The sequence below is a fragment of the Nanorana parkeri genome, unplaced genomic scaffold (genome assembly GCF_000935625.1).
Source record: "Nanorana parkeri isolate BGI_ZX_2015 unplaced genomic scaffold, ASM93562v1 scaffold819, whole genome shotgun sequence".
Classification (NCBI taxonomy): Eukaryota; Metazoa; Chordata; class Amphibia; order Anura; family Dicroglossidae; genus Nanorana; species Nanorana parkeri.
This window is the reverse complement of record NW_017307087.1, coordinates 476,405-490,603: the sequence shown is the minus strand read 5'-3', so window position 1 is coordinate 490,603 and position 14,199 is coordinate 476,405. Positions and strand designations below refer to the sequence as shown.

At 39.3% G+C, this 14,199-nt stretch overlaps 1 protein-coding gene across 1 annotated transcript in view; it reads left to right on the top strand.

Annotated features, from left to right (window-relative positions):
- The window catches only part of ARG2 (arginase 2), a 43,024-nt gene extending 32,036 nt beyond the window's left edge, over positions 1-10,988 (top strand). Inside the window, exons 7-8 of the mRNA XM_018565153.1 lie at positions 5,412-5,548; positions 10,597-10,988. Coding sequence (XP_018420655.1) covers positions 5,412-5,548; positions 10,597-10,802 — 343 coding nt within the window. The 3' untranslated portion in view covers positions 10,803-10,988. The remainder of the gene's footprint in view (positions 1-5,411; positions 5,549-10,596) is intronic.
- The last annotated feature ends 3,211 nt before the right edge of the window (positions 10,989-14,199 follow it).

Below are 14,199 nucleotides of genomic sequence, written 5' to 3'. Positions count from 1 at the left end.
CGTCTGATGCGCCTACGTACAAAAATGAAAATTGCGTCACACATGTTACATATCGTCGCAAGCGTCGGCATGAGAGCAATCATTCTAGGCCCATCAATCACTGTTAACACTAAACTGATGAGCAGCAAAAGCGTCCCCTACTGGAAGTTTTGGTTATTGTCGTTTTTTTGCGGTTTCACAGATGCACACAGTTTTAAGGCTTGACATGTTTTGTATCTATTTATCCCGCGGGACCCCATCTTTTATATTTTACCAAAAAATTGGGTATTATATTCTGTTTCTGTGCACTAATTTCATTTCATTTGATAAACATTTGCGCAAATACCGTGCGACACAAAAAATTGCAACTAGCAACATTTTATTCTACATGGCCTCTGCTTTCAGAAAATATATCATTGTTTGGGGGTCTGAAGCTGTTGCTAGCCAGAAATTCAGATTTGATCATGTGTGTGCAAATGTAAGAAATTGTTCCGGGCAGCAAGTTGTTAAACAGTGAGGTCATTATTTATTAAGGGATAGTCCGTGAACTTTCTTTTCTTCTGAAATAATGACATCTAGTGGTTGCTCAAGTCTTCCATTCAGTTTCGATTGTCATAAAGTTCCCTTATACCCAATGATGACATCTAGTGGTTAATTAAGAGCATTACTAAGTCCATTTGAATACATTATTGGAGATAGGACTGTAAAGGAAGCAAGGAATGGATTCAGCATGTATGCCGTCCCTTGAAAAAGTCTACTGAGGAAATGCCACTTTTGTTCCCCATGGTCCCGATGTGTTGTAGTAGAGTAGTCACCACTCCAAGCTCCCTCCCGTGATGGACTACAATCTTACATTTACTTTTCTAAATTGTATTGAGATTGTAGTCCAGCATGGGTGTGAGGTAGAAGCAGTGACTACTTTACAACACACACAGGGACCATGGGGAACAAAAGTAGCCCCCCTCCAGAAGGCAGGACAGTGTCAGCACCAAATCAGAGATAAGTTGGAGGATCTACAGCTGAGTGATACACAAAATAAGATACCGTATATACTCGAGTATAAGCCGTCCCGAATATAAGCCGAGGGCGGGAAATGAGGCAGCTAATGGTAGATAGATACCAATAAAATTACATGAATATTTATTTAAAAGAAAAATAACCTAGCTCTGTAAGTGGAAAAGGGGGTACAGGGCTACATATCATGTACTACGGATCATTTAACCCATTCATGTTAGCAGAGGATCATTGTAAATGTATTGTCTGCACTGTATTAGCAGTATATACTCTATATAGAGTATATACTGCTAATACAGTGCAGACAATACATTTACAATGATCCTCTGCTAACATGAATGGGTTAAATGATCCATAGTACAGGGCTACATATCATGTACTACGGATCATTTAACCCATTCATGTTAGCAGAGGATCATTGTAAATGTATTGTCTGCACTGTATTAGCAGTATATACTCTATATAGAGTATATACTGCTAATACAGTGCAGACAATACATTTACAATGATCCTCTGCTAACATGAATGGGTTAAATGATCCATAGTACAGGGCTACATATCATGTACTACGGATCATTTAACCCATTCATGTTAGCAGAGGATCATTGTAAATGTATTGTCTGCACTGTATTAGCAGTATATACTCTATATAGAGTATATACTGCTAATACAGTGCAGACAATACATTTACAATGATCCTCTGCTAACATGAATGGGTTAAATGATCCATAGTACAGGGCTACATATCATGTACTACGGATCATTTAACCCATTCATGTTAGCAGAGGATCATTGTAAATGTATTGTCTGCACTGTATTAGCAGTATATACTCTATATAGAGTATATACTGCTAATACAGTGCAGACAATACATTTACAATTATACTAACATGAATGGATTAAATGATCTGTATGTAGCCCTGTACCCCCTTTTCCACTTACAGAGCTAGGTTATTTTTCTTTTAAATAAATATTCATGTAATTTTATTGGTATCTATCTACCATTAGCTGCCTCATTTCCCACCCTCGGCTTATATTCGGGACGGCTTATCCTCGAGTATATACGGTACATTTTTATTAAAAGTTAAGGTACTTGAATGCATTTTTAAGATTTAACTACTGGGTTTAGGGTCACTTTAAATGTATATAATACACACAGTGTCCACAACTGTTTGAAGAGCATTATCTAAGTAAGTAAGTAACCAATCAAATAAAACTGCTGAAAAGCATAGTCTCTCAAGGTCTGCTTAAGAGGTATATTCATAGAGAAAATTGTAATCTAAATCTGCTGCAACCAAAAGGAAGCATGTCCTCAGTGTTTCCTTTTCCCAGTGATCAGTTCAGTTTTCTGGCAAGTTGCAAAGTGACAGAAAGCATGGAGATAGCACGAAACTGTAATAGAGTTTACATTGGTAGGTCGCAGAGAAAGAGGAAGATCCATTGAGAGCGTGATGGTTATTACACTAGCAGGTCACAGTGTCAACAGATGGAATGAGCTGTGTTGAGCATGAAAAAACAAAAAAGGCTACTAGACAGGCACCTAAATGTATATAATTGTGTCATCACTGGACCAGCATTATAGTCTCAGAAGTATATGATGACCTAGTCTTGTCTGAAGAAAAAAGAGCCAGGCTTCTAGGGAGAAAGAAAGATGAAGGCATTTGTCAGAGGACATACTGATATCTCTGAAATATTGTACAGCATGCATGTACTAAGCTTGAAAAACTATATCTGTAACTAGAACCATTTTAAAATGTATCACTCCTCTGACATTGTCCTATCTTTACATCCTACATCCCACTAAGGCTAGCCATACACCAGTAGCATTTTGTTTGAATACATTTGTTTTCAGAATTTTCATACTATGTTCTAAAAGTTAATGGAGTAAAAAAATGGGGTCAGTTACGAAAAGGGAGGGAGCAGGACGGAACATTTTTCTTGAGCAAACTAAATTCTAACATTTCTAACTGTTGCTTCATGAAACTCCATTCGTTTCTAAAATAGAATATTAAAACCAAACGAAATTTCGAACAACATTCGCCAAGTCTCTGATGGCATTATCCAATGTTCTGGCGAGATTTTTCGTACACTTGTACAAAAATCTACCAGTGTATGACCAGCTTTAGAGGGACAAAAATTTACATATATAATTCTTTTTATGAAAATTGTTCTGTACTTACAGTAAGGTAAAATTGTTCCTCCTCCAAGTAGACATGTAAGCCGGCAAAAAATGTGTTTAGTTTTGTTTTGGATGTTTTGTTTTTTCGTTTTTTGGGATTCGGATCTGAAAGTCAATTTGTTTCGGCATTTGCATTCGGATGAAATTTAATTTTCATTAATTGTGGATGCGTTAATTGATAATTATGAATGAAAATTAATTGCAGAAAAGTGACATTAAACATTCACTTTGCTTCTTTTTAACTTTTGACACTCCACGGAAACCAAAAGAAACAGCATGCGGTTCCCCCGGAAATTTATACCAGACCCTTTAGGTCTGATAGGAATTTTAAGGGAGACCCCCAAGGCCAAAAAACAAACCATTGGGTCCCCCCTAAAGTTCCATACCAGACCCTTAATCCGGACAGCAGCCTGGTAGGGCACCATGCCATCAGGCTACCTGCCTGATGCCAGTCACAGAGGAGAGGACCCGAGAGAGAACTTTCTCTCTCAGGTCTGCTTCTCTGCTGATTGACAGGAGGCAGTGGGCGGAGCAATAGCCTGCCTGCTATTGCAATTTAAAACAGCCAATAGCAGAAAAGCTATTGCTCACGGAGAAGAGCAGACCTCTCTCAGGTCCGCTCCTCTGTGACTGGCACCAGGCAGTGGGTGGGTGCATTAGCCAGCCTGCTATTGGCTATTTCAATGTTAAATAGCCAATGGAATGCTTTGTTTATTTCTGCCTGCTGCCCGATGTAAACATTGCAGCAGGGAGTCAGCAGGTGTTAGGCTAATGCTGGATTGACTTCATGTGACATTTTTCTTCTTTTTTTTTTTAATAAAGGAGATGTCAAAAACTTGTGTTGTTTTTTGTTCAATTAAAGGAGTTTTTCTAAGGTGGGGTGTGCTTATTTACATTTTATTTAACTCTTTAGTGAATGACTAGGTGTACAACTACTCCTTACTCATTCACAAGGGGGGAGCGGCATCTGGGTGGCCCCTTTATGAAAGGGGATACCCAGATGAGTCCCCTGCCTGCAGACCCCCACAACCACCGTGCCAGGGTTGTGGGTAAGAGGCCCTTGCCCCCATCAGCATGGACCCCTGGAAAAGCACCCTCCCAACACTGAGGGCATGTAGCCTGCTATGGTAGAGGGATTGGGGGCGCCCGCTCGCCCCCCCTTTCCTGTCCTGCCAGTCTGATGCCCTGATTAAGGGTCTGATATGGTATTTTAGGGGGGACCCAACTTTGTTTTTCATTTTTTGGTGTTGGGGTTCTCCCTTAAAATTCATACCTGACATAAAGGATCTGGTATGAATTGCCAGGGGAACTGCATGCTTTGGTTTTTTTTACATCAGGGCCCCCCCCTAACATTCCTACCAGACCTAAGGGATCTGGTAGGAATTGTGAAGACCCCATGCTGATTTTGTTATTATTTCTGTGAACAGTTAAACACTTTTGTGTATTCTGTGACAGCTGCCAGATTCTTTGTTTACATTCGGGATCAGAGTGTCAGCATAGAAGCAGAAGCTATTACAGAATAACATTTTTAAAATGTTTAACATTTCATAACAATATTCTGTTACTTTGTTTTTATTCAGGATAAAAGTCCAGAATGTCAACAAAAAGCAGAAAGGCCGAGAGCTGTAAAGGACAGCTCTCCGGCTTGTTTCACTCCTAATTACTTTTGTATGTATCCGTGTTTCATACATATTTGTATGTATATGTATTTCATACATATTTTGCATGAAATTTCATTATCAAATATTTGGATTTGTTCGGATTCATTATTTCTGTCAGTCAGAAATTCGGATGCATCCAAATGTCAGAATTTACAGAAATTTGTACAAATTTCAATTCGGAATGTCTACCTCCAAGCACATCAGCTGTAACACTTATGTCAGGCAACTTTATTATTAATTTACTTAGTACTTTGCTTTCCTGTTCTGGCTTATTGATCTATCAGAAGAAGACAGAACTTGTATAGCCTTCTTATCTAAAGTTATATCTTTAAACTAATACATATTTAGTTGATAAAGACAATGTTATTTAGCTAATTTTAAACAGTTATTATTGCCAGGAGGGAGAATAAATGACATGTTGTTTTCAGTTTCATTGCTCTAATATTAGGGAAATCATATTTAAGCTTATCCCCATTTAAAGACAACTAACCTAATTTGTAGCATGCAAAATGTGAATTAAATAATGTTGCTGCTTTTCTCTGGATCTAATTAATGGGTTCATTTTTTCTCCTCAATAGAAAACAAAGACCAATTCATTTAAGCTTTGATATAGATGCATTTGATCCATCCTTGGCGGCATCTACTGGAACACCAGTAATTGGAGGATTAACTTATAGGGAGGGAATCTATATTACAGAAGAAATACACAATACAGGTAAGTCTCAATAAATTAAACTTGTAAATAAAAAAGCACGCTATGTGCAACAGCTGACATGTGTAATAGATGAACATGTCTGGCGTGTATGTATTTGTTTTTATACATGTATTATCCTTGATTTTGCAAAAATTCTCACATATACTGTATATACACACAGATCAGCCATAACATTATGGCCACTGAGAAGTGAAGTGAATAACAGTGATTATCTGGTTACAATGGCACCTGGAAGTGGGTGGTATATATTAAGCAGCAAGTGGACATTTTGTTTCTGAAGTTGATGTGTTGGAAAGCAGAAAAAGTGGGCAGATGTAAGGATTGGAATGACAAGGGCCAAATTGATATGGCTAGGAGACAGGGTCTGAGCAACTCCAAAACTGCAGGTCTTGTCGGATGTTCCCAGTCTGCAGTGGTCAGGACCTACCAAAAGTGGTTCGAGGAAGTAAAACTGGTGAACCAGACGACAGGGTCATGGGCGGCCAAGTCTCATTGATGAACATGGGGAGTTAAGACTGGCCTGTGTAGTCCAATCCAATAGAAGAGCTACTGTAGCTTAAATTGCTGAAAAGGGTATTGCTGGTTCTGATAGAAAGTTGTCTGAACACACAGCGCATCGCAGTTTGTTGCACATGGGTCTGCGTTGCCATAGACCAGTCGGGGTGCCCATTCTGACCCTTGTCCACGGCCAAAAGTGCCTACAATGGGCATGTGAGCATCAGCACTGGACCACAGAGCAAGGAAAGAAGATGGCAGTAACCCGCTATATGCTGACTTTGGGTCACAGGAGTAGATTTGTAAATGTAATCCTGTGACCCAAAAGAGAAGCAAAGCCAAAAAAAAATATAGGGCTTCCTTTTTTTAAAAAAAACATGTATTAACTGTATTGAAATCTAGATTACCCAAATCATTTTCTCTAAATATCTTATGTATAAGAAACCTAAATAAGTAAAACCAGATGAACAGTCAGAAATGTGTCAGGAAAGGCACAATCAGTACAATACTGACACAAGTACTGTACTATCAGAGGCAGAAATATATCCCCAGAGACAATTGCTACCATAATGACAGAGCCGGAAATATGTGTACAAAAGACACAATCACTACTGTGTTGACAAGATCAGAAACCTCTCTGCAGTTACACAATCAGTACTGTACTAACAGAGCCAGAAACATGTTTTGTAAAGTGACTGCATTTGTAGATGACTATAGGAGTTTTGTGGATTGAGTATACAATAGTACATAGGGCCTTGTTTGTTATCTCATGGAGACCTTTTCACCACCTACATGCTGCCAGTCTTTGCTGTATTCAAAAGATGACACTGCCTGAAAAAACTCTTGCATCTGACACTTCCAGTTGTCTCTTGGATGCCTTTGTCAGCTTCTGACTGCTGTGGTTCCATTTATCGACTGCTACATCACTATAGCACACAGTCACATTGTTCAAACAGCGATAGTTCTTGAATACAGTGAAAACCAGTGGCGTTGTCAGCAGGACAGGTAAAAATGAAAAGCCTTCTTTGCCATTTAGGTTTTTTTTTTTGTAAGGTCAGGTAAAGAGGCTATAATTGAGGCTTGAATAAAGTTTTTTTGCTTTTTAACTCTTAAGATCAGTTTCCTATAGATCCATTCATGTACGTGAATCACTGACAAATATACATGCACAATCTACTAGTTACAAAGCAACACATTTTATTCAAACACACAACAGATATATAATAGAAGGCTACTATTTTTAATGTATAATGTATACTGCTGTATACCCAGCAGAATGAGTCCAGTTTGTCCATACTATAACTCTCTCACCTTTTATCTATCATTGAAGGCAGCAAGCAGGAGCTATCTCCTAGTGCCACAAGCCTAAATTTCAAAGTTACCATTTGCCTGGCCACCCTCTGCGCACTCTGCTCCACCACCCCAAAAACACAGCATACAATAGATGTAGTATGCATGCTGAGGGGGGGTCTGGGAGTTTCAATCTACTTCCTTTCAAGTTTTGGATAGGAAGGGGAAGGGCTGAACTCCTCACCCATCCTACATACTCCCTTCCACCTTTTCAACAACACAACCCACAATGAAAATTATGTATCCTAAGTGTAAGATTAAGGATTAAGTTCGGGGTTGGCAGGTCTAGTCGTAGCTGGCACCTCTGCAGAAGTTGCTGATGATATCCAGAGCATTATTAGACAGACCAGGTGCTGCCCCCAGCAGCCATAGTTCACTAGGCCATGGCCTAGTGGCAAATCTGTTCCAGAGTATAAACTTGCTCACCAATACAGTAACATGCTTATTGTAGTCTCATATTTGCCCTGTTTATCACAAAACCAAAACATTTTTCTGGGCTAAAGCATATCAATTATTTACAAATTCAATTAAGACATTTTACATTTTGTGTACTGTATGTGGTTTTGTTTTTTTTACAAAAGAACACACAAATAATACTTTGAACAAACAGTATAATTGATTACATTTTTTTTTTTAAAAAGCGTTCAGAGGTCATTCTGCTCGGTGCTGGCCTCTCATATAGTGGGGACGTGCCCGACAATTCACCTTACCTAACTGTTCTTTTCCTAATGTTTTGTTGGTTTTTCCTGTTAACCATAAAATGGCGGGGCCGAGAACGATACCCAGACCTAACTTGACAATTTGTTTGGATGTATCTATTATATACTTCAAAGTCTGATACGTATGTATTGTGCAAGATTGTGTGGCCTACGCATCCTTTTTCACTGTACCCCTCCCTTTTTGTCCACAAATAAAGAATTTGAAAAGAAAAAAAAGCTTGGTGAACAGCTGGTTGTAGTCAACAAACATGAAAGGCTTTGATTTACAAAATAAATTACATTGCCAGGGATTTCCTGCAACTATTGTGCTTGAAAAATACATTGAAGGGAATTTATCAAAACTGGAGCAGACAAAATCTGGAGCAGCTATGCATGGCAACCAATATACTTCTCTCTTTCATTTTCAAATCTTAACTGAATACATTGAAGAGAGAAGTGTATTGGTTGCCATGCACAGCTGCTCCAGATTTTATCTGCTCCAGTTTTGATAAATTCCCCTCATTGTAATTAGTTGCTCTGAGGTCAAATATTTATTTACATTTTAAGAATCAAGAGAAACAGCCCTGGCTGCCGGTCAGTACTAAAAAAGCTGCTAATACAGCAACTCTGACCTCATATCTCGTCATCTACACACGGGGGTTGATTTACTAAAGACAAATAGGCTGTTCACTTTGCAAGGGAATGTGCACTATGCAGGGAAAGTTACCCCTTAGTTTATTGAATGCGTTGAAGTTCCTCCTAATTCCAACACCCAATCGTGTGCAAGCAAAAACACAGTTTTGTTTTATTTTCCTTGCACATGATTTGGTTTTTTGCAAAGTTAAAATTCACCACATTATCCAAGATAGGGGAAACTTACCCTGCAAAATGGAAATTCACTTGCAAAGTGTACAGCCTATTTGCCTTTAGTAAATCAAACCCATGGGCTCAGCATGGAAAAACTCTAGTATGTACAAGCTATGACCTCGATCCTTAACTGCTTATAATTATGTCCCCCACCTTTTCTTTCTAGCACCTATCTATGTATTTTGTAAATATGGTGTTAACATTAAAAAAAAAGGACTAACTGAAAGTATGCTATTTTTTTAATTTTATTATGTTGTTACTCTTTGATAGTCTATCCTTCAAGGCAGATCTCAGGCTTAGATTCACTGAACCACAGTTGGAGCAAATATTTTAATGTAAGCCACCTTACAATTTCCTGACCAACATAAAAACAGGACCCTGGAAACATAGCACTCCAAGGTGTATGCTGATATACTGATATTTCATGGTCAAAAGAGCCTTATCCTTTAAACAATATGGGGCTGTTTTAAAGGGACACTAAACTCAGGAGTTAAATATTAAGAATACATTCAAGTACTTTAACTATTATCAAAAATGTACCTTATTTGTGTATCACTCAGCTGTAGATCCTCAAATCATTTCTGAATTGTAGCTGACACTGTCCTTCCTTCTGGAGGGTGACTACTTTTGTTCCCCATGGTCCCTGTGTGGGTTCTAAAGTAGCAACTGCTCCAAGTTCGCTCCTGTGATGGACTACAATCTCATGTTTAGTTTACTAATTTGTAGGGATGCACCGATACCAATACAAGCATCACTGCTGTGCCACACTACAGAGTGTTCATGTTCTTCATAATAATAAGAAACTGACCTAAAATCATGATTTTGTATTGCTTTAGAAAAAATTTGACCTGTCCCTTTAAGAAAAAGTATCGGTAATTGGTATCGGCGAGTGCTTGAAAAAAAGTATCGGTACTCGTACTCGGCCTTAAAAAAGTGGTATCGGTGCATCCCTACTAATTAGTATTGAGATTGTAGTCTATAACACGAGCGAGCTTGGAGCGATGGCTACTTCATAACACAGACGGGGACCATGGGGACAAAAAAGTAGCCACCCTCCAGAAGGCAGGACAGTGTCGGCACCAATTCAGAGATGATTTGAAGATCTACAGCTGAGTGTTACACAAAAAAGCTACATTTGTGTTAAAAGTTAGGGTACTTGAATGCATTTTTAAGATTTAACTCCAGGGTTTAGTGTCACTTTAACCTGAAGATCTTCTGGTGTCCATCATCTTAAATGGGCTCTTATAAAATATCACAAATAGTAAGGGCCTGTTTCAATGGACTTTTGTTAGAACTGCTTCTCTCCTCACATACGTCTATGGGAATGCTAAAACAGCTCAAAGCAGGTAAAATTCAAGTCAGAATGAAATAAATTGCAAGTCAAATGCATCTATCAATTAATTTTTAATAATCTCAGAAGTTTCAAACTGATGTCAAAAGCAAGCTGTATTTGTCCATTGATGCAAGACCAAAGTTTATCGTCCCAGTGCATAAAACATATAGCATGTGGTTTTTGCCTTCTAGCAGAGCTTATAAAATGTACATTGTTTGTTACATAAAATGTATATTGTATAGTTTGCCACTTTATAATGCATAAGCACTTAATGTTTTTAAATTGTGTTTCAATTACATTTTCAGGAATGCTGTCAGCCCTAGATTTGGTAGAAGTCAACCCAGCTCTTGGAGCCTCCTCTGACGAAGTGAAGGCAACAACAAACTTAGCAGTAGATGTTATTGCTTCATGTCTTGGCCAAACAAGAGAATGCACTCAAGTAATTATAGAAGAGCTCCCCACGCCTACTACAGAATTTGCAACAGAAAATGAAGAGCAAATAAGGATTTAAAAGATGAAGGCACACCTACTGCTATCATTTGAATGCAGATGGAATTGACTTTTTTGACTACTAGCTTTACATTGTTCAATAACTGTAGGAAAATAGAGACTGCATAAGAGACGAGAGCCAATACACACTAATAGCTTTTTAGAACAACCAAGTAAAGACAATTTTCCCTCTAATTGTACACATTTGACTTGTAGTTGAGCTTATACAACTATCTAGTTTGTTTTTAAATGCCTGTATTTTTTTGAGAAAAATATACTTGCTCCTTGTTTTTTAGCTGCTAGGTTTGATCTTTACCAGTTGTATTATGTTGTACAATGAATTGACTACATTTTATATAAACTTTTTGTCTCTCATGTATTAAAAATGTTTACACATGGCATAAAGTGGACTTTTACCCCTTTTCACAAAAAGCTCTGCATGCTGATATAAAATAACTTTACATCCATTAGTTAAACAAATATATTTTCTTGTTAGCTCCACGGCAGCGCATTTATGGGTTAATCCCTCCCTCCTCCTACCAATCAGTATCATATTTCAAAAATTGCTCTAGCATGTTGTTCCTCAGTTTTCTTCCGTCTAAGGAATATGTAGAGCAGTGTGCTCACCTTGCAAGAGTAAAGCCCTTACTGTTATCCCTTTGATTTATCATTAAGTGCAGTCCCTTCAGGCCTTTCTAAATTATTAGGTTACTGGGAGCCCTGCTACTTGTTCTCGGGGTGTGTACTTTGCTGTATGGCTCACAGTGTGGGGGAGCTGGCTTTGTTACAGGCTGATGTGCGGTACTGGAAGCATGTGTGTGGCTAATGTCACTTCCCGCCCCTGGAGTGCAGAAGGGTCAGAATCCTTAGGTGCGCTTTGCACATGCGCAGTACTTACAGATAAAAGGCCTGTTGACAGATGGCAGATCCGCTGTATTCAATAGGGTAATGTTCTGCCCAGCAGTAAGCAGAAGGGTGTGATGTTGCAAATATGATTAACTTTTCTTTTCTAGTATACCTTCGGATAAGCTGACTTCCCCAAAAGACCAGTATTCACAGAGAAGGTAGGCGGTGGCTCACTGCTAAAGGCTAGCGCTTGTCATGCCTGTGCTTATGTTTGTTATAGTTCGTCCAGATCAGCATCTCATCCTTCAAGAGACAGTCGGGGATCTTCATCTTCGGCCAGACAAAGTTCTCCACCTATGGACAGATATTTCTCTTGGCACCATGACAGAAAAGCAGAATAGGTCTTCCTCTAAACCAACAGTTCCCTTCAAGATTCTCTGAGCCTCATCATCACCTGCAACCTCAACCTGGTGGATGTTGGGCATGTCCCAATGTAGCATTGCTAGGTAAAACCCTGTGTAAAAGTTGCTTCATTGAGGCACAGAGAGATTATGAAGCAGAACTTTTTCAGTATTTGACGATGATAAAGAAAGTGTTTCAAGATACACTTAATGCACATCATGCAGTGTCAAGAAAGGGGTCCTTTTCTTTTATGTGAAAAATGTGTTGGCTCAGGGTGCAGTAGTGGCAGCAAAACACCATGATTGTTTTTCTGGAATGTACTTACCTCTCTTTCTAGTCCAAAAAAGAACGGGATTGGAAGCCAGTAATAGATTTAAAATGCCTCAACAGATATACAGTATAAAGAAAGAACGCTTCATAATGGAATCTTTACAAACAATCCTGAAAGTTATCCAGCTGGCAGACTGACTTCTTTCCATCACCTTGAAAATAAGGGTTACCTATGTAACACCTATTTTCACATTCCAGTACATGTGAATTTTCATAAGTTCCTAGGTTTTTCTCTTGCCCAACTGCCCTTTCAATTCATCTGCCTGCCTTTTAGACTTACCACATCAGCAAGGGTCTTCACCAAAGTTCTTCTAGCTCTTGTCGCCTTGTCCTGAGAAAAAGAGGTGCGTATTTATCACGTATTTATCTCAATGATATGCTACTGTTACATCAAAGCCAAGATATATTATGGGTCCACCTCGCACTGGTAATCTCAACACCCAAGGACTTTGGGTGGATTATCAATCGAGAAAAGAGTAATCTTGCCTTGTCGCAAGATCTAGTGTATCTGGTAGCCAGGATAAATATAGTTCAGAACACAGTGGCCCTTCCGCCAAAAAGTAGTTCTGTCGTTCGACACAGGTTTTCTGCAGTTTTGATGGGAAAATTCCTTTCAGCCACACTATATCTGCAGATTGTGGGAACCATAGTAGCCACAGTACCAATGGTCAAATGGGTTAAATGGAAATCTTGCCCTTTTCAGAGTGGTTTTCTGAGGTAATGGGAAACAGTGAGCTTAGACCAGATTGAACATCTGAAGAGTCTTGGTCGGCTGCAAAAGATCTTGGGTTGGGCGCATTTTGTGTTGGTGTTATACTATTGCTTTAATTGTATGCTTACTGCTATAAATGTAAGGGGTTATGTCTGATGTATCCAATTGTTTTGAATAATTAATTAGCACAGATTACTGTCCGTGTAAAATGGATATTTACGTTGTAATGTTGGGGGCTCACAGAGCACTCGCACAGCGTTTTTCCGTTAACCAAAAGTCTTTATTTCTCTTTCAAAAGGCAGACAATCACGAAGACCAACATAGAATAGCTTGCTGCAGCTAATAACATACTGTATATGGGCTCACCAATCTAATAACATACTGTATATGGGCTCACCAATCCTCGAGTTGCCCCACACACTCACAGTGTCCCAGTCCTGTAACAGTTTTCTCTTGCTGCTCTGGCCTCAATCCTCAGGGCCACCGTCTGTTATCTCCAGACAACCTCAGTACTGTGCTAACCTGCACACTAGGTTTCACGAACCCGCAGCTCCCTGCTGCACTGGTTTCCACTCTGACTCCTGGGTGCAGTTCTCCTGACTCACAGGTGGGGCCCTGAACACATCCCAGCACACTCTTGAGGGTTGGACACAGGTGCACAATTAGGTGCTGGTCGCTACTAACCCATGGACCCAGGAATGGAGATTTCGTCCCACCCAGAGTTCTAAGAAATCTCCAGGCTCCAGGATCCCAAATATGATCCAGAAAACCTGGAAAGGACTGAAAAGCCAGTTCTTTCTTGGTACAAGTAATCTCTTCCTGGAGCAACTCAGCCCCTCTGGCTGAGAACCCTGGGTGACTTTGAGGCCACCTAACACAGTGGTATTGTCACGCAATGTCACAACGTATATGTATGTATATTATGTAATAGCCGCCCATTTCTTGTACAGGAATATTGTACTATTCTCTATATTCCACCAGAGGACAGTGTTTGACAACTATTGTACAGGAATTTCCTTTCGTTTTCCTTTTGATTGCATGTATTGACCAATATAATACAACTAGATGTTGTTCGTGGTATTCATACTCCAGTGGACAGCTCAAGAAACAGTTGCTTGAATAGAATATG